Source organism: Thamnophis elegans, chromosome 7 (genome assembly GCF_009769535.1).
Source record: "Thamnophis elegans isolate rThaEle1 chromosome 7, rThaEle1.pri, whole genome shotgun sequence".
Lineage (NCBI taxonomy): Eukaryota > Metazoa > Chordata > Lepidosauria > Squamata > Colubridae > Thamnophis > Thamnophis elegans.
In genome coordinates, this window is record NC_045547.1 from 14512413 (window position 1) to 14535161 (window position 22749).

The window sequence follows — 22749 nt, forward strand, 5'->3', positions numbered from 1 at the left end:
AAAACGGTGTCACCCTTTGTTCATTTGCATTTACCTACACTTGGGATGCGGTGGCTCAGTGGCTGAGACACAGAGCTTGTCGATCAGAAAGGTTAGCAGTTCGGTGGGTCGAATCCCCAGCACCGCATAACGGAGTGAACTGTTACTTGTCCCAGCTTATGCCATCCTAGCAATTCGAAAGCACGTAAAAATGCAAATAGAAAAATAGGAACCATCTTTGGTGGGATGGTAGCAGAGTTCCGTGCACCTTCGGCGTTTAGTCATGCCGGCCACATGACCATGGAGACATCTTCGGACAGCACTGACTCTTCGGCTTTGAAAGGGAGATGAGCACCGCCCCCTAGAGTCGGGAACGACTAGCACATACAGTATGTGTGAGCGGAACATTTACCTTTACCTTATCTACACTTAACGTTGTCTATTTCCTTACGTTTTCCCCTCCCTCCAGGACAACAAAGGGACTGTACAGGACAACATGGCGGCTGATGGTGCAGGGCGTGCCAATTCCATCTCAGCCTCGTCAGAGAAGACCCCAGGTAGCTCTGCTTCCTTGTTTGGCAAGATGATGCGGTACTCGCTCTGCGTTTTTGGCAGAGTTAGGGAGGCAAGCCAGTTGCTGCAGGGCACATTTTCTTCCATTGGGTACCACATAGCCCAAAATCCTTTGGACTCCTTTTTCATGTGCCAGCTGGTAGCATTTGGAGTCCCCTTTCTCTATGTCCAGTCGGAGATCCTTGTGCAGATACTGGGAGAGTTTTTATCGGCACTAGGCTATTAACCACAGCATTGTAACCCTGATTTGTTTGGGGAGACACTTAGGGACCAATATGTATATGAAGGGGGGGGGAGCCACGTAGTTTTAGATACAAATCTCTTAAAAAACGACCTTTAAAAATTATTGTTTTGAATCTGGTTCAGGTAAACACAGACAACCAGTTCATCATTTCCTTATGGTGGGTCCAGTTTTTCAAAAGAATTGATCTGTGAAATGGGTAACTGATGGATTATTTATGATGTTAGCGTTGCTTGAAAAGGCTTGGAATAATGGCTTCATTAATTAAATTTCTGTGTTTACCCAAACTCTTGACCACTGTATCCCTGTGTCCCCTGACTCTCACTAATATGGTACCCGAATAGCAAAACATCAAAACCTCACTGATAATCCTTCTTGATTTCTCTGACAGTTGAGCGGGTCCCCGTTGCCTTTAACTCTAGTGGGCTCTGAGGTCAACCAGCTCTTATCTCCTCTGCCTAAATATGGGGGCTTTGTGGTGGTCCAGGAATGGGCTGCCCAGTCAAAGTGCTATTGAGAGGATTCTGCTTGACCTTGACATGGATGCTTCCTTCAAGGAAGCGTTTTGTGCCAAAAACGTTCATGCCGCTAGGCTGTTCTTTTGAACCGCTGGTAACCAAACTGGAAGGAAACCTGAAGGAAAATCGGAATGGATTTAGTTCTGGGTCTGGAAAACTGTGGGCCTATTTAGTTTATGGCCAACATTTGGGAATGAAGCCATGATGGTTTGGCCTTCGAATGAATATTTAAAAGACATTAAGACTTTCTTTTTTTTTTAATGCATGAACAAATTGTAATAGCATGACTTGAGTCTTGGGGTTTTCCATTAATGTAATTGCTTAATTATTGAGTGAATCCCTTAAAAGGAGTTTAAACTTAGTAGTCCAGACAAATATTGAAAGGGCAGGCTTAATTTAAATTGGTTATTTGATAGGACAATTTAGGTAATTTGCAAGTGGAGCAAATTGCCTATGAACTAGATTTCTAATAACGCTAGGGAGCTTCTGACTTATTTTTCTCAGTTTAATTTGAGTTAATGGCTGGTGTAGATTCTTCAGAAGCTACTTAACCTGTTCCCTGCTAGTCAGGAGAGAAAATTGACATCTGTCATTTTCGTGACTGTCTGCACAGTAGAGTGGCATTTCAGTAGTGAGTGATAAGTATAAGAAATATATATATATATATACGCTACACTAAGCAACTAGAGAGTACTTTATATATTTATAGTGTGGCTTCAGGGGTCAAATAGCTATTTTGCTAATATGTGTGTTTTTACATGTTTGAATTATAGAAGTAATATTATAAGCATCCTACTAAACTGATTATAGCAATAATTAAAGCATGAATTAATCCTGTGCTTTGTGGTATAAATGCTTTATGACTTTTGGTGATAGTTAAAGTTATTCCAAATCATCGCCTACCAGCGTGGACTCAGAGCTGAGGAAATGTTGAATTTTATTTAGGTCAGACTGGACATCTTAGGATTTTTCAGACCTAGCTTGTTTCCAAAAAAAACAGGTCTTGCAAAGTCTTGTGCAAATCTTGAATTGCTATCAAGAATAAAGAGAGGGGATTTTTCTAACTGCCAATGAGAGAAACTGGAATTAAAGCAAATTGGCATTTTGAAGCGTGCAAACTATTTCTGATTTTCAAGAGAAAGTGGCAGTGGGATTACTAATATATTAGAAATGCTGGACAAACTCTGTACCTCCTACTAATTTATGTTTGTGGTCAGCTGTCCATTCCAAGCTCTTGGTTCAGAGTGGGCCAGGGCATGAGGGTGGTGTGTTGCTCTTTTGTTGTTTGCATGTTTCAAGCAAGTTAGCATTCAATGTTTGCTTGGTTACTATGGAATTTTAAATCTCTACTTTCCCTTGTCTATTAGCTAAGAAGAGAATTTTACTGTAATTCAGGCATGTGGTTTAATAGATAAAATAGGTACGTCCTGTAAATTATTATTCGTTTTCTTGGCACACGTATCCCTTCCACTTTGCGGATTGTGTTATTGTCATTAGAATATAATTCTAGGTCAAAGATTATCATTCACCGAACTTAAAGAAATACCAATACATTTAGCACAGCTATTACATCAACATATTTCCTCTTCATGGCTGCTTCTGATTTTCAAAGGCCCCTGAAACTGTTTTCCGTTAATTGCTTTTGATGTTCCTGCTATCTGGAGACATTTGACTGTCAAAGGTTGCAGGCTTTCCTGCTGGTCCAAGAATGATGAAAGCCACAACTGGTGCTTTCTACACTTGAACTCTGACGTACTTATTGCAGTCCTTGTATTAAACCTTTCTTTGTACCCTCCTGGGACTCTTGTGCCAAATAACCGCTTTACTTTTTCCTATATGATGCAGTTGCTGCTGTTGCCAATTAAAACTATGAAAGTCCTTGCTTTTCAGTGGTTATCTCCTGTAATCGTTGCCTGCCTCATGCATTTTTTTGATTGTTTTACAGTGAGTGTTAATTTTTTAAATATGTATTTTTAAATACACAAATGTTATTCATTGTTTGTAAAATGTTCTAAAATATGTTGATTGTCCCAAGAGTCTAGTTCAGAGTTCCCAACCTGATGTCTTCCAGATGTATCCTCTAGAACAGGGGTCTCCAAGCTTCGCAACTTTGAAGATCTGTGGACTTCAACTCCCAGAATTCCCCAGCCGGTAATTGAAGTCCACAAGTCTTAAAGTTGCCAAGTTTGGAGATCCCTGTTGTAGAACTGCCAGTCAATATATGGTCAGTGATGATCCAGCACATCTAGAAAACATCAGATTGAGGGAAGCATATTTCTGAGGCATGGAACGGTCTCATAGATGTAATGAAACTATGGCAATTTTCTTTTCATGAAAAACCTGAATTGTTAACCTGCATAATCCAGGATATCTCCCATGATTAAAAAAAAAACACACGAACGTTTACTTTATTTTTTGAAACCAATATTCTTACTTATGAGACAGAAGTAGTTAACTCCCTTTGGTTTAAGAAGTTAAAATACTGTTCAAGTAATTATGATCTTTCTCAAACTTATGTCCCCAAGATTAATTAAACTACCATCTCTTTTGTTTCCAAGTACTTCAGTTATTAGTTATTCTGGCTCGTGATGATGGGAGGTATAATTCAGTAATCTGGGGGCACTAGTGGACTACTCAACACACTGGCCAAGATACTTGGGTCACTAGGAAATTAATCTTTACATTCATAGATTATGATCTGGATATATATTTAATCACATAATGAGGGCAGTATTCTAAGCAGAGATTTTATAAAGCTGCATACCTACTGCATAATGGGATGGAGATCTCTGCTTCTTGATATTCTTGAATGAGCATTGATTGAATTCCTAGTGCCTAGTTGTTAGGCATTTGCTGAAGGATAGAAAAGGGATAGAATGCTAGAACGGGTGAAGGATTCTAGTTTTAGCTGTCGGTTGTAGAACAAAACTTTGGATAATTCACCAAAATTATCAGAGATGGTTCCTAAACTCACATGGTTTAAACAAACCAAACTTACGTTTCTACAAACAAATTGATTAATCCAGTGTATAGCCATAGAATTGAAGATTAAGAGTTGTTGATAATCAAGCGGCATACAAATTTAATAAATTACTAGGTTCACAATCTAAGACTGTCCCAACCGAGGAGGCCAGAATTATTAATATAGCATCTAAGAATAAAGGGAAGTCCAAGCAGGGTAAGGTTTTCGTTTTTTCTTTTTTTTGTAAAATTAAGGTGTTCAGAGCTGATAAATTCAATATTTCCATATACCAAGAAAACCCTTTAGGTATCGCTCTGAGATCACCAATCAATTATTATCGTTAATTTAGCTCACTGCTGAAACTTGATAATTGTATTTTTAAATAGCAGCATAGCTGTAATAAGGAATTAATGACACATGTTCCATGCACTATATGCACACATATAGTAAATGATCCTTACAAATTCCATTCCTTTCCTAAAGGCAGGAGGTCTTGATTTAAAAAAAAGTTTTTACTACTGTACATGATTTTTGTTTGCTGATAATTCAATATACTAAACTTGGGTTTGGTTAATTTAAGCTTTTCACCAAGGATTAAATGTCTGTATTTGTTACTTAAATCAATTGCCAACTTTAAGTAGAAGATAAAGCTACATACAGTACAATACTGCATTGTCATACAGTACAAATAGACTTCTCTAGGACCTGCATTGCTGACCTGAAGTTCACTATGCCAAAAAACTCAACTTGAAACATTTATTTGTCCAGCTTCAATTTCTGTATTAGTGATACCAGTTTTACATTAGCGTAGCACATATTTCACCCAATTGACCATTAAATTAATGAAATATTTGGAATATGCAAAACAATTTTGCAGAAGTGTGACAAACCCTTTAAAATATCTATATATCTCTATATATATTATTGTATCTGGCCAAGGCACTACAGTATAAGAGAATTTCAGCTCTGTCGTGAAACAGTAGATTTTTACTATCTCCACTTCTGTACAGCATCTGTCAAACTGTTAAATTAAACCTTCCTAAAGTGTTTCCCTTGCTTACTTACTTTGGACCATTACTTTGGAAACCTTATAAGTCGTCAAAATTTATACCGTGGACTCCCAACATACAAGACCGAGGCGAAATGTTATTTTTATTATTTTCCTCGATAACTGGATAAAATAATGGCACTCAAATAATCATGTTAGATTAAGTGACACGTCAAACACACCTAAGAGATTTTGGATCATTTGGTATATCAAAATAGCTGTTTAGGGTCTGCTAGTTTGCATCTTATCTGTGTCTGTTCTCAATGAGACCCTAAGTTAGTCTCCCCTAAACTGTTCTTAATCCAGATGTGTAAACCTCAGTGCCCAGAATTATCAGCAATAGACATGTTTTCTGGACAACTTGGAAGTCCTCATATTTAGCACTCAGCATAGAGAAAACTGCCATTGTATAAATAGTACCTAGAACACTGCCTATTTTATGAAGGCTACACACCTTTAACATAGATGACGTTGTCATACAAAAGTATCTTCATGTGATAGTAGTCATTCTATGCAATATATTGCTTAGCTATTTATTAAAGTTTCTCTGTGGAATAAGATATTATGGATGTATTTCTAGATGATTTAGACTGGTGTTTCTTAATCTCTGCAACTTTAAGATGGGTGGACTTCAGCTCCCAGAATTCCCCTACCCATTGCATGCTAGCCAGAAGGATTCTGGGAGTTGAAGTCCACCCCTCTTAAAATTGCAGAGGTTAAGAAACACTGGCTTAGACATAGCTGCTGCAATGTATCAACCTGCCATTAGACTAATATTAATAAACAGTCTTGCTCTTTGGGATGGATAATCACTACACTGTATATTGAGGAACTATAGGTTTAGGGTCCCTCTCTTGACTTGCAATTGTCTTGTTCTAGGTTCCCATCCCATCAATGCTTTTAAAACAAACAAAATCACCCTATTATACAGGAGAGATAATGATGAAAGGTCAGAATATGGAACTATTGGCAAAGAACAGGGATAAAAATGGAGTCTTCTGCATTTTTACAATGTAGGAAACATTTTAGAAGTGCTATAAAGCAGAAAGGCATAGGATACTGGAACCCCAGTATAAAATGCGGTGGAGAACATTTTCTTGCTGGGAAAACAAGTTTTTTTCTCTCTTTTCCTTTCATCTCTTTTTCAACCTTACACTGACTTGCTTTATTTGTATGTAAATGCATTTCTTGAAAGACATGGGTTACTCCGGACATTTTCATAAACAATATGCAATACTGCTTGTGCATTGATGTTAAAATGCTTTGAATCTTGAAAAAGAACAGTAGCTTATCTCTTTTTGACTCCAAGGTGCTTTTATTTAAACCACTCATTTTTTTTGAAATTGCAAACTTTATCGACATCAGACTACTTGAGATTTAGACTGGGGCTCAGGGAAGAAAAGGGAATGTACTCCAAAAAGTTTGATATTTACAGCTGGAGGTGTTGCACCTTATTTTTAGCTGTTGGGGGTTTTTTGCACTTATTGTGAGGGTGACGGTGCATGTGCATGTTTACATTCTGTAACTTTGGATTTCTTCCTACTGTGAAACTGAATTATGTTTTTGTGCATTTAAAAAAAGGAAATAAATTCCAAGCAATATTCAGTTTTCTGAGTGTTTCTTTTCTATTGCTTATCTCGCGTGACTTCAGCTTGGAGTGGTTGGAAATGGAAACCTTTTTAGGAGGTTCTGCAGTTGCCCCACAACAATGAAATTAGGATTACCCTGCCACTAAAATAAATATTGGTCTATAGAAAATTTGAGAGAATTAAGGTTTTCTTGGCACAATTCCAATGCTTGCGTTTCCAATTTGTGATTCTATGCAGAGGTGGGGAACGATGGCCCCTTTAAGACTTGTGACTGGCTCAGGAATTCTGGGAGTTGAAGTCCACAAGTCATCAAAGGACCATTGTTCCCCACCCCTGTTCCACAGTATGCATAGAATCCCAAAACAATAGGGCAATGCAGCATACACATCTGTGCATAAACAGACAGCTGTGCATGAACGGTGACTTCATGTCTTTCATCTTACTTCTACTTATTTCCCCTCTCCCCCCCACTTTTTATTAGTTTTTAATTCTATGCCCATTGCTCAGTCACAGTTACAAGCTGGGCATTTACATAAATGGAATGCATGATTAAACAAATAACTCAGCACATCTCTTATCTCTGATTCATAGTAGGCAAACTAAATTGTAGAACAGTAAGCAAAATACCCATAAAGATATAAAATTATAGTATAATAATAAATAATCAAGAAATCAAGCCAAAGAGAATAAAAATGGTGAAACCCATGCCATTTACCCCAAGTAGGTTGAGGTGGTGTTTTTATATTAAGAATGCTGTACATAAGTTAAATACCTCCAGATTCTTTTGGTTGACTACTGAATGAATGAAAATAATGTACAAATTAACCTCGATTTTTGCTCATTATGCCAAATCACTGAAGATGTTTCCCATTTTGTTGTCGAATAATGGTGATATTTTCCTCATGGGGACAGCACTTTCTGCCACTAAGAAAATGGGGCAGAATTATGTCAAGTGTGAGGAATTAGATGTCTGAACTCTGGAAGACATTGTTATATAAATATTTGGGTCATTCATGATGCAGTAAGAAAATGTCAAAGCTCCCAAACACCTAGTGATGCCTCTGGGCTCCAAACAATTAAATAAAAGTGCTCTTCTGAGAAATGTTTCTCACTGTTTAAAGTGAGAGCAATAGACGCATACGGGAAGTCTCCTAGGGTCTCTTTGGTTTCCACTAGGACTGAGTCATAACACACATGGGGTGAAGAAGTAAATTGCACATAAAAATCACAGTTAGAATAAATGGCACGGTGGTAGCAAATGCTACAAAATGCACCAGGAACTTTTCTTTCTCCCCTACACAGTTTGAAGAACATTCTATATAAGGGAGTAGCTGATTATCCGGCATTTTCCAGGTATTTAGTTATAGGGGGGAAATGTCCAGACCAAACATAATTTCTAATGTTGGATTTTCTCCCTTACCAGAGGGAGCCCTCTTGTAGAGTACTGTAAAGCCATTACCATGGCAACTCCACTGTGTTGTAGAGTAGAAGCCATTTTAAGGCACAACAGGCTGCATCTTAACAGAACACACACCCCGAGAAGAATATATATATATATTGGATATATATGTCTGGATGGTCTCTTGTGACGAGCCTAATGACAGAGAGTGGAAGTGTGACCTTCCTCCCATACTTGGGCATACCAGGGGTTGTGACTTTAAATATATATATATATATATATATATATATATATATATATATATATATATACATACATACATACATACATACATACATACATACATACATACATACATACATACATACATACATACATATATATATATATATATATATACTGGTCTTGTTGTGTTCGGGTCTTTTCCCATGTAAGGTTGAGATTGTCTTGGCAATGTTTCAGCGAGGTCTCACTCGCCATCTTCAGGCTGGTGTCGTGGCAAGGGAGCCTCGCCGAAATGTTGCCAAGACAATATCAATCTTACATGGGAAAAGACCCAAATACAACAAGACCAGCATACCTACACTTGTGAAAATCTACAAATATATATATATATACACATACATACATACATACATACATACACACACACACACACACATACATACACACACACACATGCATACACACACACACCACACATACATACATACATACATAAAATACACATACATTCTACTTTGAAGATAACATTCCTGGCATCTGGCATGATTTGTATTCTATTTGTGGTGCAGTTTTATTAAAAGAGTTCTGATCCCTTTCTTGTAAACCAAATGTGCAGACAGGGTTCTAAGCTTGTTCATCCATTGTATTTTTTTCCCATGTGAACAATGAGTGGGCTGTTTAATCTTGAAGATTATAAATTCCACGTCAAGAGAGAAAGCAATATTAGTCTCTTTGAAAAACCAATCAGGCAAATTCTTCAGGAAATCTAATCTGGGGAAAAGAAGGAATAGGACGCTATAAATCAATTTATAACAACCTTTGTTTAAGATGCTGAAGAGTAGCAGTTACAAGGGCTTTGGGGCACTTAACCAGCCTCATGGCTGTGTCTTCCTCTGGGAGTCCCAAGCTAGATGGCAAGGCCAGGTCTTTAGATATTTTCAAAAGGCTGGAGATTGGGGGTCCACCTCACCTCTGGGGGGAGAATATTCCAAGGGATGGGGCAACAGCAGACAGCACTCTCTTCCTGGGGCCCACTATTTGGAATTCCTTAACTAATGGGGCCTGCAACATACCTTCTCTATCTGACTGGGTGGATGCGCTGATGTGATGGGGCGATAGGTAGTCTGATCCCATGTCATTGGGGCTTTACAGATCATAACCAAAACCTTCAATTGGCCGGCATCCAATGCACTCTTCTTTGAATGCCCAAGTTAGCTTGTGTGATTGCATTTTGTACCAGCTGAAGCTTCTGGATGCTTTTCAAGGATAGCTCCATGAACAGGGCTTGCTGGTTGGTAGACAAAGTCATCCACAGAACTAAATACAAGTCTTTAGCAGAACCTAAAAGCCAAGAATATGGCTGTAAGCAGGGAATGATTTCCCCACAATACACATATACATACGCTTTTCATTTCCCCTGTTAATCTTTTGAAGATAATCTTCAATGGGAAAAACCTCAATTTATTTTCTAAAGATTGCTGTAGAAAATTACAACAACTTAACAAGATGCTAAAATAAGATAACAATAGATTTAAAACAAAAAATGAAAATGTTTGAAGTCTACAATCTACATTTTTTTTCTTTTAGTATCTGTTTCCCTCTACCTCTTCTGAGATATGGTTCCTCCTAGTTCAATTGTATCTGAATTGATGCAATGTGAACATGGAAGCTCGTTTCAAAGTAATACTGCTTTCAAAACACATCAGCAGTTTTAGATTTATGAGATCTTCTAATTTTTTTTACTGTACACTGCAAGCTTTTGCAGTTTCGTTCTTATCAAATAAATAGATTTTTAAAAACTCTTCTTTTGTATCCTTTCCTCTTTGAGTGTTTTGAAAAATCAAGTTATGAGAGCCTTATTGCAAGGACTATGAAAGAACAGCCTAAACCAGTTTTTCTGCGCCTTGGGGACTTTTAAGATATATTATATCAAAGCCCTCTGTGGAATAATATAGGTTCTTTTTGGATCACAGAGACTAGATCAAGCTCTGAATCTTTAAGATGTAAGGACTTCAACTCCCACAATTCCCCAGCCAGCATGAATGAGTTTTGGCCCAACCATCTTAAAGTCCCAAAATTGAGAAACACCGATCTAAATATATAACACTTATACGGAACAGATCTTCAGTCTTACGATGCTGGGAATTTAAACTGATAGCTATATAAAGTGTCTGCTTTACAAACTATCTGTAGCCCCTTCTCAGACAGCAGAGAAATTTGGTTCATATGATGTCTTGATGATTTATGCTTTAAAGGAAATCATGAAAATTTTTAAATAGGCCCCTAAATCAGGAGTGTCAAGCCTCCGGCCACGCAAAATGCTTCACGCGCCGGCCATGCCCACCCCAAAGGGAAAACATGTTGCAAAATGTCACGTGGCGGCAACGTGACACCGCGAGTTTTACAGCCGTGCCCGAAATAATAAACAGCGAGGTGGAGTCAGTGTTGCAGCAAAATGAAAACCGAAGTATTACCAACGTTTTAGTTTACTAAAATCCAATGTGTCAACATGCAAGAAAACCAATTTAATTTATTGGTTAAAAGCATCAGGTTTTAGTCCTGTCTTAGGCATGAAGCCAGGTGGGTGACTTTGAGCTACCTTAGGAAGAAGAAAGCAATGCAAACCGCTTCTAAAAAGATTGCCAGGACTCTTCCAGGCAGTTGAAAGGAGTCCAACACACACACACATACCACCACCGCCACCACCACCACCGCCACCAAATCTAATAACCTGTTTCAAAATGAAACACACTTGAATAACACATGACATAACAATTTTAAATGTGTTTCTTGAATATGACAGGTTCCAGGGCTTCCTGGAGCTTATTGAAACAAACCCTAATGCCGAGCTGTCAAACTCAAGGCCTGGGGGCCGGATCCAGCCCATGGGGTGCTTAGAACTGGCTTGAGGGGCTGCCCTAGAAATAGTGAAGGACCGGCCCGTGGTGCCTCTGCCAGCGAAAACTGAGCTCAAGAAGGCCACATGTGATCCTCACAAACCCCATTTTCGGCCGTGACAGCCTCCTGCAGCCCTCTGCCACTGAAAACAGAAATCGTGTGTGTGTGCGTGTGCGCGCGCGCGCGTCCCCCCCCCCAGCTCTGTTTTCACTGGCAGAGGGCTATAGGAGCCCTCACGGCCGAAAACAGAGCTCGGGAGTCTGTTTTTGCTAGCACTCAGGCCATCATAGGAGCCCTCCCGATGCGAGTGACATCAAGCTGGCCATGCCCACCCTCTTCATACCCACCCCAGACCCCAGAGGTCAAACGCAACCGCGATGTGGCCCTCAATGAAATTGACTTTGATCACCCTGCCCTAAGGCATTATTAACTATTTGTGATATCCTAACATTGCCAAAAACTCTACAAGAAACTGAAACTCAAAGACACTTGAACAAGTTAGAACGCCGCCAATATTATTGTGGAAAAAAATAAGCCACAAGGAGTATTTTTTTCTGTTACAAGAAATATTGACTTTGAGTGGAGGAAGTTATTAATTTTGTATTGAAAAGAAATTAGAAAATGAAATGAATTTCTGTGTAAAATGATTATAGCTCTATTGCTCTGCTGCGTTAACATCATCAAGGCAAGTTCTTTATTAGGGAATTCACAGAAAAATTACATACATTACAGTATTTGTACTTCTCCAACTTTGGCTGATTTTGAAAAGGCTAAGCCTGGCTGTACTTGGTTAGTAGGTAGGCAGGACACCTCCTAGGAAGTACTGAGGTTTTAGGCTAGACTGGGACCTTGAAATAGAAGAAGGTAATGGCAAACTATTTGAAATATTTAATGAAGAATAACCATGGAGTTATTTGAAGTTAAGGAAGTTTCCAGGAATATTTTATTAATGATTAGATCAACAATGTCTAACCTTTGCAACTTTAGGACCTGAGGACTTCAACTCCCAGAATTCCCCAGCCAGCCAGCAGTTGAATTAAAGAAGATTACTTTCTACTCTAAGCAGTGGTGGGTTCCTACCGGTTCGGCCCGGTTTGTCCGACCGGTGTTGTTTTGGTGTCTTGTATCGCTGGAACTGGCAGCGACCCAGGCCTGCCACACACTCCGAACCGGTTCTCCTGGCAGCATCATCTTGTTTTTGGCTTCTGCGCACGCACAGAACAATTTTTATTGTACTGCACATGCGCGTGAAGCGCCCATGAGCAAATTGGCAGTAATGGCTGCCGGAACCCACTGGAATCCACCCTTGACTCTTAAGACATGGGTGTCAAACTCGATTGCGCCACATGACGTTATCATGACGTTTTTTGCCTTTGTGGAGCAGGGGTTGGCGTGGTCTGAGCATGACACATCGGGCCTGCAGGCCACCAGTTTGGCAGATCTGCTCTAAGACAAAATTCCTATGACTAAAGAACTGAGTCACTCTTCAGTAGCTGGTACCTTCCAGAGAATTGCCAGCACAACCTTCCATTACTGACTGCGTGTTTGGCATGCCCCTTTTTTTTGGGGGGGGGGGGGTATGAGTGCCTTTCCAATCCGCCCGTGTTCCAATTGGAGAGTAGTTTAATATGATAAACACCTCAACTAGCCTACTCTATTCATAAGTACAATCCCACATGGATTATTGGTGTTTGAATGTAAAGTGTTCTTCTAAAATGAATGAATCAGTTTCTCGGATAAATTAGAGGGGAAAAAATCCTTATTGCTCTACAAGCGTATATATGCCGAACAACACTGAAATCCCCACCATTTTCCAAATCAACCTACTCCAGACTTCCCCTTCTTCCTCTTTCCCCCAATTTAATTATTTGTGAATCTTCAATGTGACCCAAGATCTCTGTTATATGTCAGAATAGTCTCGTCACTTCTAGAGACTCTGGGATCCTTTGCATCCTCAGTATTATTTTATACCTTCCAGAGACGGATAATGAATGAAGAACTCATCTGTATCTTCATGTTTTCATTTCCACGTTTGAAAATTATTATGAAATGAACAAGATGATACCCAGCAGCTATACTCCTGACAATACATACTTGGAGACACTTGGGTATGGAATTTTATCTGCTCAGGTTTAGGGTGTCAGTCCAGAATTCCTGGACTCATAATGTTGGAATGATCTTCCAGTTCACTTCAGGAATTCAAATTAAAACTTCCCAAATGGATGGATGTCTAGTCTCTGTTTAAATACTTTTAACGAAGAAGATACACCAATCAGTTCCATTATTGTCAACCTTGTGAGCTAATCCAAACAGAAAACATGCCTAGATGAACTATTAGTATTTCATTGGCCAGTTAAATTAACAGAATTCTGAAAGTCTGAAAGTATATTTCTTCTCCATCACCTATACAGCCCAAGAAACTAGGGAGGGTCCCTCATGCCCACACGCCTTCTGACCTAAGCTGTCTCTCATTTGAACTTTCTTCTGGCTGTAGCTCTTTCCCTTGTCTCCCAAGGTTAGTCCCACATCATTACAATTGTTGAACTACTCTTACATCAGGAAGTGTCTTCTAACATTCAACTGGAATCCATCTTCCTGTACATTTTTGCTGTGATAGAAAATAGACATTACCTTCTTTTAGGTATAGTATTTGGAGAAGGCTATCATACCTCTCTCATTTTTCTTCTTCTTACTCTTGATTCATTGATTCCTTAGGTTGATCTGTACTCTGTACTAAACAGAGTACTCAAGATGGGGTCCCATCAAGACCAAAACGAAGTGGATTCATGACTTCCTGTGAATTAGAAACTTCCTTCTGTTGATACAGCCTAAAACGGCATGTCCTTTTTTTGCAGTTGCTTCGCAGTGTGATCTCATATTTAGTTTGTAATTCAATACAGTTCCAAGATTCCCAAATGCTCCCATCTCCCCCACCTCCACATGTTCATACTATAGCTACTAATGCTAAATCAGGTAGCATCTATTCTTTACTTTTACATTGGCTACTATAGGTAGGAGGCTTCCTAACTCACAAAACGCAAGCTGTGGTGGAATTGGAAAGCAGAATAGGAGAGATCCTTGGGTACGTTGAGAATAACGTATCTTGGGTATCTGGGAATAAATTAGGCAATTAGGTAATTTTGAAAGTGAGCAATGTAACAGTTGAACTTCCTTAGAAACTAGTAATCACTGTTTCCAGTCTTCCACCAGATTTATCAAGGGAATGCAGAATTTAAAGTAATAGACTGCAAATTCCCTGATGTGCAGAGAGAGCAAGATAAGAGCAATTTATGCGAAATATTCATGTTGTTCCTCAGTTCCTCTCGCAAACATGTGGTATTCATGCACATTAACATTTCTTTATTTGCAGATGGCTATTTTTTCCCCTTAGTTGGCCTTTGGCTACGGGACGTTTCAAAATAAGGTTTTGTTGATATGTATGGAATTTAGAAATGTTTTATGAGAGCTTCTGCCAACTATACTACTGAAGGTATTTAACTTCAGTTATATACACAAGCATTTGTTTTGCTGAAAAGTGCTCAAAATTGCAATGTGTTCTTGACATCTCTCAGGTCTTTAGTTATTCTGGTTACTAGCAGGTAGAAGTTCCAATTTACGTCATATCCAAGTGCCTGATTGTTTTATTTGTCAGGGACCCACACTCAAGCAATTACATTTGGCACCAATTAGAGATAATGATAAAAGGAAGATAATAGAGCTGGAATTTGTGGTTTTAATTTAAAATATAAAACACTGCATAAGACAGTGAAATCATCAACACTTCATGCTGAACAGGAATATGAGTAAGAGTTAATATCTTACATTTGTCATAAGACAAAGGATAATTGCATTTATTAATGATACAGATTACCAGGAACCAATTGCCTGATAAATTGCATATTTTGAATTTAGGAGCAATAGATAAATAGACACATGGTACAAATACACAGAGAAAGAATATTCTGTATGTTGGGTGTTTGGTTGTTTTTGGTCTGATTTGGTTTGTAGTATCTTTGGATATATTAACAGTTGAGAATTAAAAAGATTGAGCAAAATGCTGTTCCAATTCTGACCAGTGCAATCATCTAGTAAAAACATAGTAATCTAGTACGGTACCTTCCCCTCTCCACCCAGTATCTAACACTATTCAGTAACAGCTTGAGCAAAGGCTGGTATTTGAGAAACTATTAATATTTTTTCTCTCTCTGTATCTAATGGGTTTGCATTCATGCAGAGGTTCATTCTGAAACTTTTTATGATTGGTCTGAAAAGGGACAGCTCTCTTCCTTCAACTGTCAATGGAAAAGTAATCTGACAAAACTGTTTCAATTCCTCTTTATCTTGGCCACTTTGGTGACCCTATGAGGGGCATTCTTTGCGTGTTGTGACTTGAGCCTATCTCTTTCCTCTTTCTTAAAAAAAGCATTTGTAGCTCACAGTTCTTCAATAGCATTCAGCCACCAGCCCTTCAAGATCAACTTTGAAGCTCTTTTTCTGAACTTCTGTTGTGAATCCCCTGACTCCCAAACAGCCAAAGTTCTTTTTTCACCCTTGAGAAGACCAAGGGATCAAATTTTGAGCTTAGTGTTAGAACTTTATACCACAGGCATTCAGGCAAGGGGCCCTTTCCTTTCCGTACCTCCTTTTGGGAGCAGGCCCCTAAGAATACTGTCTACTTTTGGTGGGTAGCTAAGAGGTATCAAACTCGATTTCATTAAGGGCCGCATCAAGGTTGTGTTTGACCTCAGAGGGCTGGGCTGGGCATGGCTAGTTCAATGTCACTTGTGTTGAGGGCGCCTGTGATGGCCTGAGCGCTCTGCCAGCTATAACGGGCTCCCGAGCTCCATTTTCTGCTGCGACGACCTTCTGCAACCCTGTGCCAGTGAAAATGGAGCTTGGGATGGCCATACACAGGCCTCCCGAGCTCCATTTTCTCTGGCAGAGGCACTGCGGGCTGGTCCTTCACTGTTTCCCGGGCGTCCCCACAGGCCAGATCTAAGCACCCCTCAGGCCAGATCTAAACACCCGCAGGCCAGATAGCAATAGCAATAGCAGTTAGACTTATATACCGCTTCATAGGGCTTTCAGCCCTCTCTAAGCGGTTTACAGAGTCAGCATATTGCCCCCCAACAACAATCCGGGTCCTCATTTCACCCACCTCGGAAGGATGGAAGGCTGAGTCAACCCTGAGCCGGTGAGATTTGAACCGCTGAACTGCTGAACTAGCAGTCAGCTGAAGTGGCCTGCAGTACTGCGCTCTACCCACTGCGCCATCTCGGCTCCCCCAGGCCCTGAATTTGACATCCCTGCTCTAGACCTTGCCAATTTAATTCTCCTACCAGCTTCAAATACAGGATGTCAAAAAAAAAAAAGTCCAAGCTAATTTTTCTTTCAGGTCCTTCCATATCAGCCTGAGGCAGAATTGCTGCTGATTTTAAGAAAGATTGAAAATGCTAAAGTCCTATTACAGGTCATGAGTTCTTGCCTAATTGTCTAATGGATGTTCTCCAAATCTTGCATTCTTTAAAGCAGGGGTCGCCAACCTCCAGGCCACGGCCCACTACTGAGCCATGAGCCGTTCGGGTCCTGGCTGTGGAAGCGGCGAGCAAGCATGCCCAAGCACATTGCTACTTGCATGAGCAACGGGCAAGCACACACACACCATTTGCTCGCACAAATGGAGTTGTGCCTGCGTGCTCTTTGCTCACACAGAACCATCCCCTCTCCCTCCCACCAGTCTGCAAAGCTGAAAGGTTGTGGAACTCTGTTTTAAAGTATCCTTAAAAGCTGAAGGAAACATTCTACTGTGTGCTACTGTAATGCAAAATAGAATATAACAGTTTAGTCATAGTTCTTTGACAGCAGATATGCCTTTTTGTTTTCTGTTAAGTGTTAAATGGAGTCCCTATTAAGCCTTATGGGACGTGGTGGCTCAGTGGCTAAGACGCTGAGTTTGTCGATCAGAAATGTCGGCAGTTCGGCGGTTCGAATTCCTAGCGCCAGGTAACAAAGTGAGCTCCTGTTGCTTGTCCCAGCTTCTGCCAAACTAGCAGTTCGAAAGCATGTAAAAATGCAAGTAGAAAAATAGGAACCACCTTTGGTGGGAAGGGAAATGCATTCTGTGCGCCTTCAGTTTTTAGTCATGCCAGCCACATGACCACGGAGACGTCTTCGGACAACACTGGCACTTTGGCTTTGAAACGGAGATGAGTACCACCCTCTAGAGGCAGGATCTATTAGCACATAAGTGCAAGGGAAACCTTTACCTATTAAGCTTTTAGGATTTATTTCTGCAGCAATTTCAGTTTTTCATCCTACTATATAAACACTACTAGTGTTTCATCAATTTTTGTTCCTTCATAGTTAAACAATTTAAATTTAGCTTCCATAGCTTGTTTCCTCCTATTACTAAGTGGGCCCCTTCTTGGAGTCTTTCCATTGTCCTTGCTCAGTTATCATCCAAAACATTTGAGCCAAGGATCTTCTGTGTCTTTATATCTTTTCACTATGAAAACTGCCCTACAAGTAAACAGTGTCAGCTCCACATAACTTTGGATAAACACAAGATTATTGTCTGTGATAAGATAATCTTTTCTTTAAATTTTCTCTACTTCTCAAATGTCACACGTTTTAGTGGCCTGATGTTTTTCTTCATAATCCGGGTACCCCACCCCATCTTTGTGTCTGACATACTGTATTTTGGGGCTATTTTCAGCTAGGAATAAGACGATGAGTAAATCTTCCTTGTCATTTTAATCCATGCAATGACCTCTCTGTCTAAGCATGACACTTTTCGTACTTGATCGTCGAGTTGAACTAGCTCACTTTTTGCGTTAATGGTTTAGCTCTTCCAGAGGATGCTCAGGGTCTTTTCACCCATTCAACTGCATTTTCAGAAGCTTCATCCACAGGAAAAGCCTCGTTCACTTCTATGAAACATCATTGACTTGATATTAACTGGTTAATGGATGCTTTTTTCTACAGGGCTATCCTTTGTTCATTTTTAGAATCCCTTCATTGGTGTCCTCAAGTAAGCTCACTATTCTTCCAGTTGCTTATCTGACGCTGAGCTTGTCAATCAGAAAGGTTGGCGGTTCGAAACCCTACCACCGCGTAATGGAGTGAGCTTCTGTTACTTGTCCCAGCTTCTGCCAACGTAGCAGTTCGAAAGCATGTAAAAATGCAAGTAAAAAAGTAGGGACCACCTTTGGTGGGAAGGTAACAGCATTCTGTGTGCCTTTGGTGTTTAGTCATGCCAGCCACATGACCACGGAGACGTCTTTGAACAGCGCTGGCTCTTCGGCTTTGAAACAGAGATGAGCACCGTCCCCTAGAGTCGGGAATGACTGGCACGTATGCGCGAGGGGAACCTTTACCTTTACCTGAAATGGTTTGTTTGGTCACTTGACTATTCATATAACCATCCTGCCTTACTCTGTCTGATAGTTTGCTTCTTGTAGGAGACGCTGAGCAGCTGGAGAGTCAGGTCACATGACCATGGGACACTGCAAATGGCTGTAAATGTGGCCCAGTTGCTGAGTTCCCAAAGTTCAGTCATGTGACTGTGTGGGGTGGAGGTGGGCGGTAACGGTTGGAACTTCCGATCTGCTCTCTTATGATCATCTAAATATTTGCAGCCCAGATCTGTTAACACTAAAACCGATACAATCTTTTGGCATTACTCCACTCCCAAGAGATTGGATTGGATTGGATTTATTCAGTTTGTATGCCGCCCTATTCCCGAGAGACTCAGGGCGGCTAACAATCGAAGAGGGGAGGGGGTACAAAATAAAGATAAAAAGACAAACACATTTTAAAAAACAACAACAGTCATACCCTCGAGTGGGGCTGAGAGATTCAGCAGCCCCAGGCCTGCCGGAACAGCCAGGTCTTAATGGCTTTGCGGAAAGCCGGAAGGGTGGTGAGGGTCCGGATCTCAACGGGGAGATCTTTCCAGAGGGCCGGAGCAGCCACAGAGAAGGCCATCCCCCGGGGAGTTGCCAGCCGACACTGGCCGGCAGATGGGATTCGGAGGAGGCCTAATTTGTGGGGTCTAATAGGTCTATGGGAGGTAATTGGCAGGAGGCCATCCTGAGCCACTGCTGCTGCTGTTCCTCCCTCAGAATGGCTAGTGTGTGCCACCCCAGCACCAAAATTTCCTCAGATGTAGCAATTCCTGGACCACAGTGTTCTACTTAAACTACACTAGACGTGTTTCAACTTCGTTCTTACAGTCCCCAGCTAGTATGAGAGGAGTGTAAGATAACTGAAGGACACCAGGTTGAAAAGACAGTATTGAAGGAGTAACACAGGATGCTATTTGGTCCAAGAGAAGAAAAAGACAACCTTTGTGTGTGTGTGTTTTTACATTATAGGAAAAAATATTATAACAAATTGTTATTTTCTCCAAAACATATTCCCCTCTTGCAACTTTTCTTTGAAAGACTACTACGAGTCTCTTGTAGTCAGATCCCAGTTGGAAGTCAACAGTTTAGTATCCTGGTAGGATTGCTACAAAGGCAATTGTTCCAGATTTGCCTGCATGGTTGGGATCAGGGCTCATAATATCTTTTGGTTATTTGTTTCTTAATTCTTCTCCAGCTCCCAACATAAATGGCGTAGAGGAACCGAGCCTTGCTAAGAGACTGCGTGGCACACCAGAACGGATTGAGTTGGAGAACTATCGGCTCTCGGTACAACGGGAAGAAGACTTGGAAGAAGTGCCAGAGGAGACATTGGCAGAGCACAACCTCAGTAGCGTGCTAGACAAAGGAACAGAAGAGGATCTACCCAGCAGGTTATTTGATTTGGGCATCTTTAACAGCTTCTGTAGTTAGATATTTTTTTACAGCCTATGCTAAAATATACTTCTTCAAATTAACTAGCAAAAATCTCTTAATATATTGTGGCACCAGAGACTGAAACGAAAGATGGGATTGGAGTTTCATTATAAGGTCACTATAATATTCTGATTCCTCTACAAATCTTATACAATTTTTGTCTTCTAGTTGGTGATCTCAACCGTTTTCAGCATATGACGCATTTTGCCCTGAATAGCATTTCCTGTTGTTACTGTTCCTCCTATAAAACTTAATAAGACCAAACAAGATTTGCATGCTTCTTCAGATTTAAGATTTGGGGGAACTTAAATGAAATGAAGGATGTGAATTAAAAAAAAACCTGTCCAAATAAGAGGTCAACCAAAATGCTACATCTTGGATTCAGCCTCTAAATTTAAAAATGGCAACAGCCAAATTATAAAAGCTTGCAATTTTCAAACTTTTTTTTACAGAGAAGGTTTGGAAGCCTTCTTCTGCAAACACAAAAATGCCCTCAGATATTAACACTTTACTTTAAAATAGGGATGTCCAACTTTGGCACCTGTAAGTCTTATGGACTTCAACTTCCAGAATTCCCTAGCCAGCCATGCTCCCTGGACACCCCTGCTCTAAAAGAAGTACAAAAACCACAAAATGTTGCAGTGGACATCCATGTTTCTAGTACATGGTGTCATCAGAAATCTATTTAGCACTTGGAGATTCACTCAACCATCTTAAATCATGGACTTGTAAGGCTGGAAGAAATCTTGGAGATCTTCTAGTCCAAGCCCCTGCCTGAGGCAGGAGTCCTTATACTCATCCTGGACAAATCATTTCATGAAAACCTCTAGAGGCAAGTATTAATAATGTAGAGAAACAATCGAAGAACTCCATTTAATTCATGGGTTCCAGCTAGAGTTCTTACGCTATACTAGTGATGACTAACATTTTTGTTGTGCCAAAAATGTGAGCGTGCGGGCATGCTGGCACACATAATGCAAAGTGCGCCCCCACATGTGCATGCGCGCACAACCCTGAACTTCTGGTAGGCCTGTTGGACCTTTTTTTCACCCTCCCCAAGCTCCAGAGGTTTCCTGGAGCCTGGGGGGGGGCAAAAACAGCCTCCCCTGGCCCTCCAGAAGGCTGAAAATCAGCTGGCCGGCGCGCATTTGCGCACGAGAACTGACAGCTCGTGTGCTGGCAGATATGGCTCTGCATGCCGTAGGTTCGACATCACGGCTCTATACTCTATATGCTCCATTTTCAAGTAACAGCAAAGCAAATAGAGCTAACATTCTTTCATGATGGTTTCTTATCTGACAAAATAATATACTAAAATAAAATAACATTTTTGCATTGCAGGGGTTAGAAGGGAGGAAAATACATTCTTAGAAGTTGAAAAAAAATGCAGATTTCTTTCATACTCTAGATAAAATTCCCAGATGATTTACATTTGTTAAGTTTTCCCATAATTTTACTTACCAACCTTTTTTAAAAAAAAAGAATTTGTTTGCACACACACTATTTGGGGAAGATAGAAATAGAGGATTGGATGAATGATTCTCTTAAGCTTGGTGATTGTTTTGTTCTTTTTCCAAATGGGGGCCATCATTTAAAATGTATTAATAAAGCATGGGTTGAATAAGTGAGATAAAGACATTTAAGTGACTCAGACTATTCACTATGGAGAGAAAAAAACCTTAAAATGTAATTCTCAAGCTCTCTTTCCATTCATACAACGGATTACAAAGATTTCCATAGGTAAAATAATGGTAGATGCAACTTTTTTTCTGTGAAGGTAGCAAATGAAACTGTCATAGAAGGACATCTGAAGGACTTAAAGTCAGGAATAAGTAATATTCCTTCTGATGTTTTGACAATTGCTCTCATTGTCTCCTCCCATTGGACATGCTGGCTGCTGTTGAAGGATATTGAAGTACATGCTTCTCAGATAGGCATATGGTTGTTATACCGTTATTCTTAGTATATCAGCTTCTGTAAATAAAGTTCTATATTCAGTTTTTCCTTTATGCCATAGATACCCAAGAACTTAAATTTCAGGTTGTTTATGAAGATAGAAACTCATTCATTCCCAGTGTCTGCTACTCCATTAAAATAGGAGGTGGAAGGAGAATTGGAATAGAAAATTTCAATAGACTGCTGGGATATATTACCTTGGATATAGCTGTTCACCTTTTGAAAATTCAAAACTATGGAAAAACCATCACTTAGCACTAACTGCATGTTTGAATGTGATCTCCTATTTTACCCCAGGAATCTTTAGTTGAAATGAATGAATATACATATTTTTGGAGTATAAGACGCAGCGGAGTATAAGACACACCAAGATTTTGAAGAGGCAAATTTTTTAATAAAGGTTTTGCATTCTGCAGACCTCCCAAAAATGGCCTGTTTTTCGTGAAAAAGGCCCCATTTTTTGTCAAACAAAAAGGCATGAATAACCTTTAGGAGACTTGTAGAGTACTCCTGTGGGCTGA

At 40.1% G+C, this 22749-nt stretch overlaps 1 protein-coding gene across 5 annotated transcripts in view; it reads left to right on the top strand.

Annotated features, from left to right (window-relative positions):
* Positions 1-22749, top strand: part of MICAL3 (microtubule associated monooxygenase, calponin and LIM domain containing 3) — a 218929-nt gene that overhangs the window by 137751 nt on the left and 58429 nt on the right. For all 5 annotated transcript variants that reach the window (XM_032220796.1, XM_032220795.1, XM_032220797.1 and 2 more), the window contains 2 exons: positions 449-536; positions 20034-20229. In XM_032220796.1, the coding sequence (XP_032076687.1) occupies positions 449-536; positions 20034-20229 (284 nt within the window). The remainder of the gene's footprint in view (positions 1-448; positions 537-20033; positions 20230-22749) is intronic.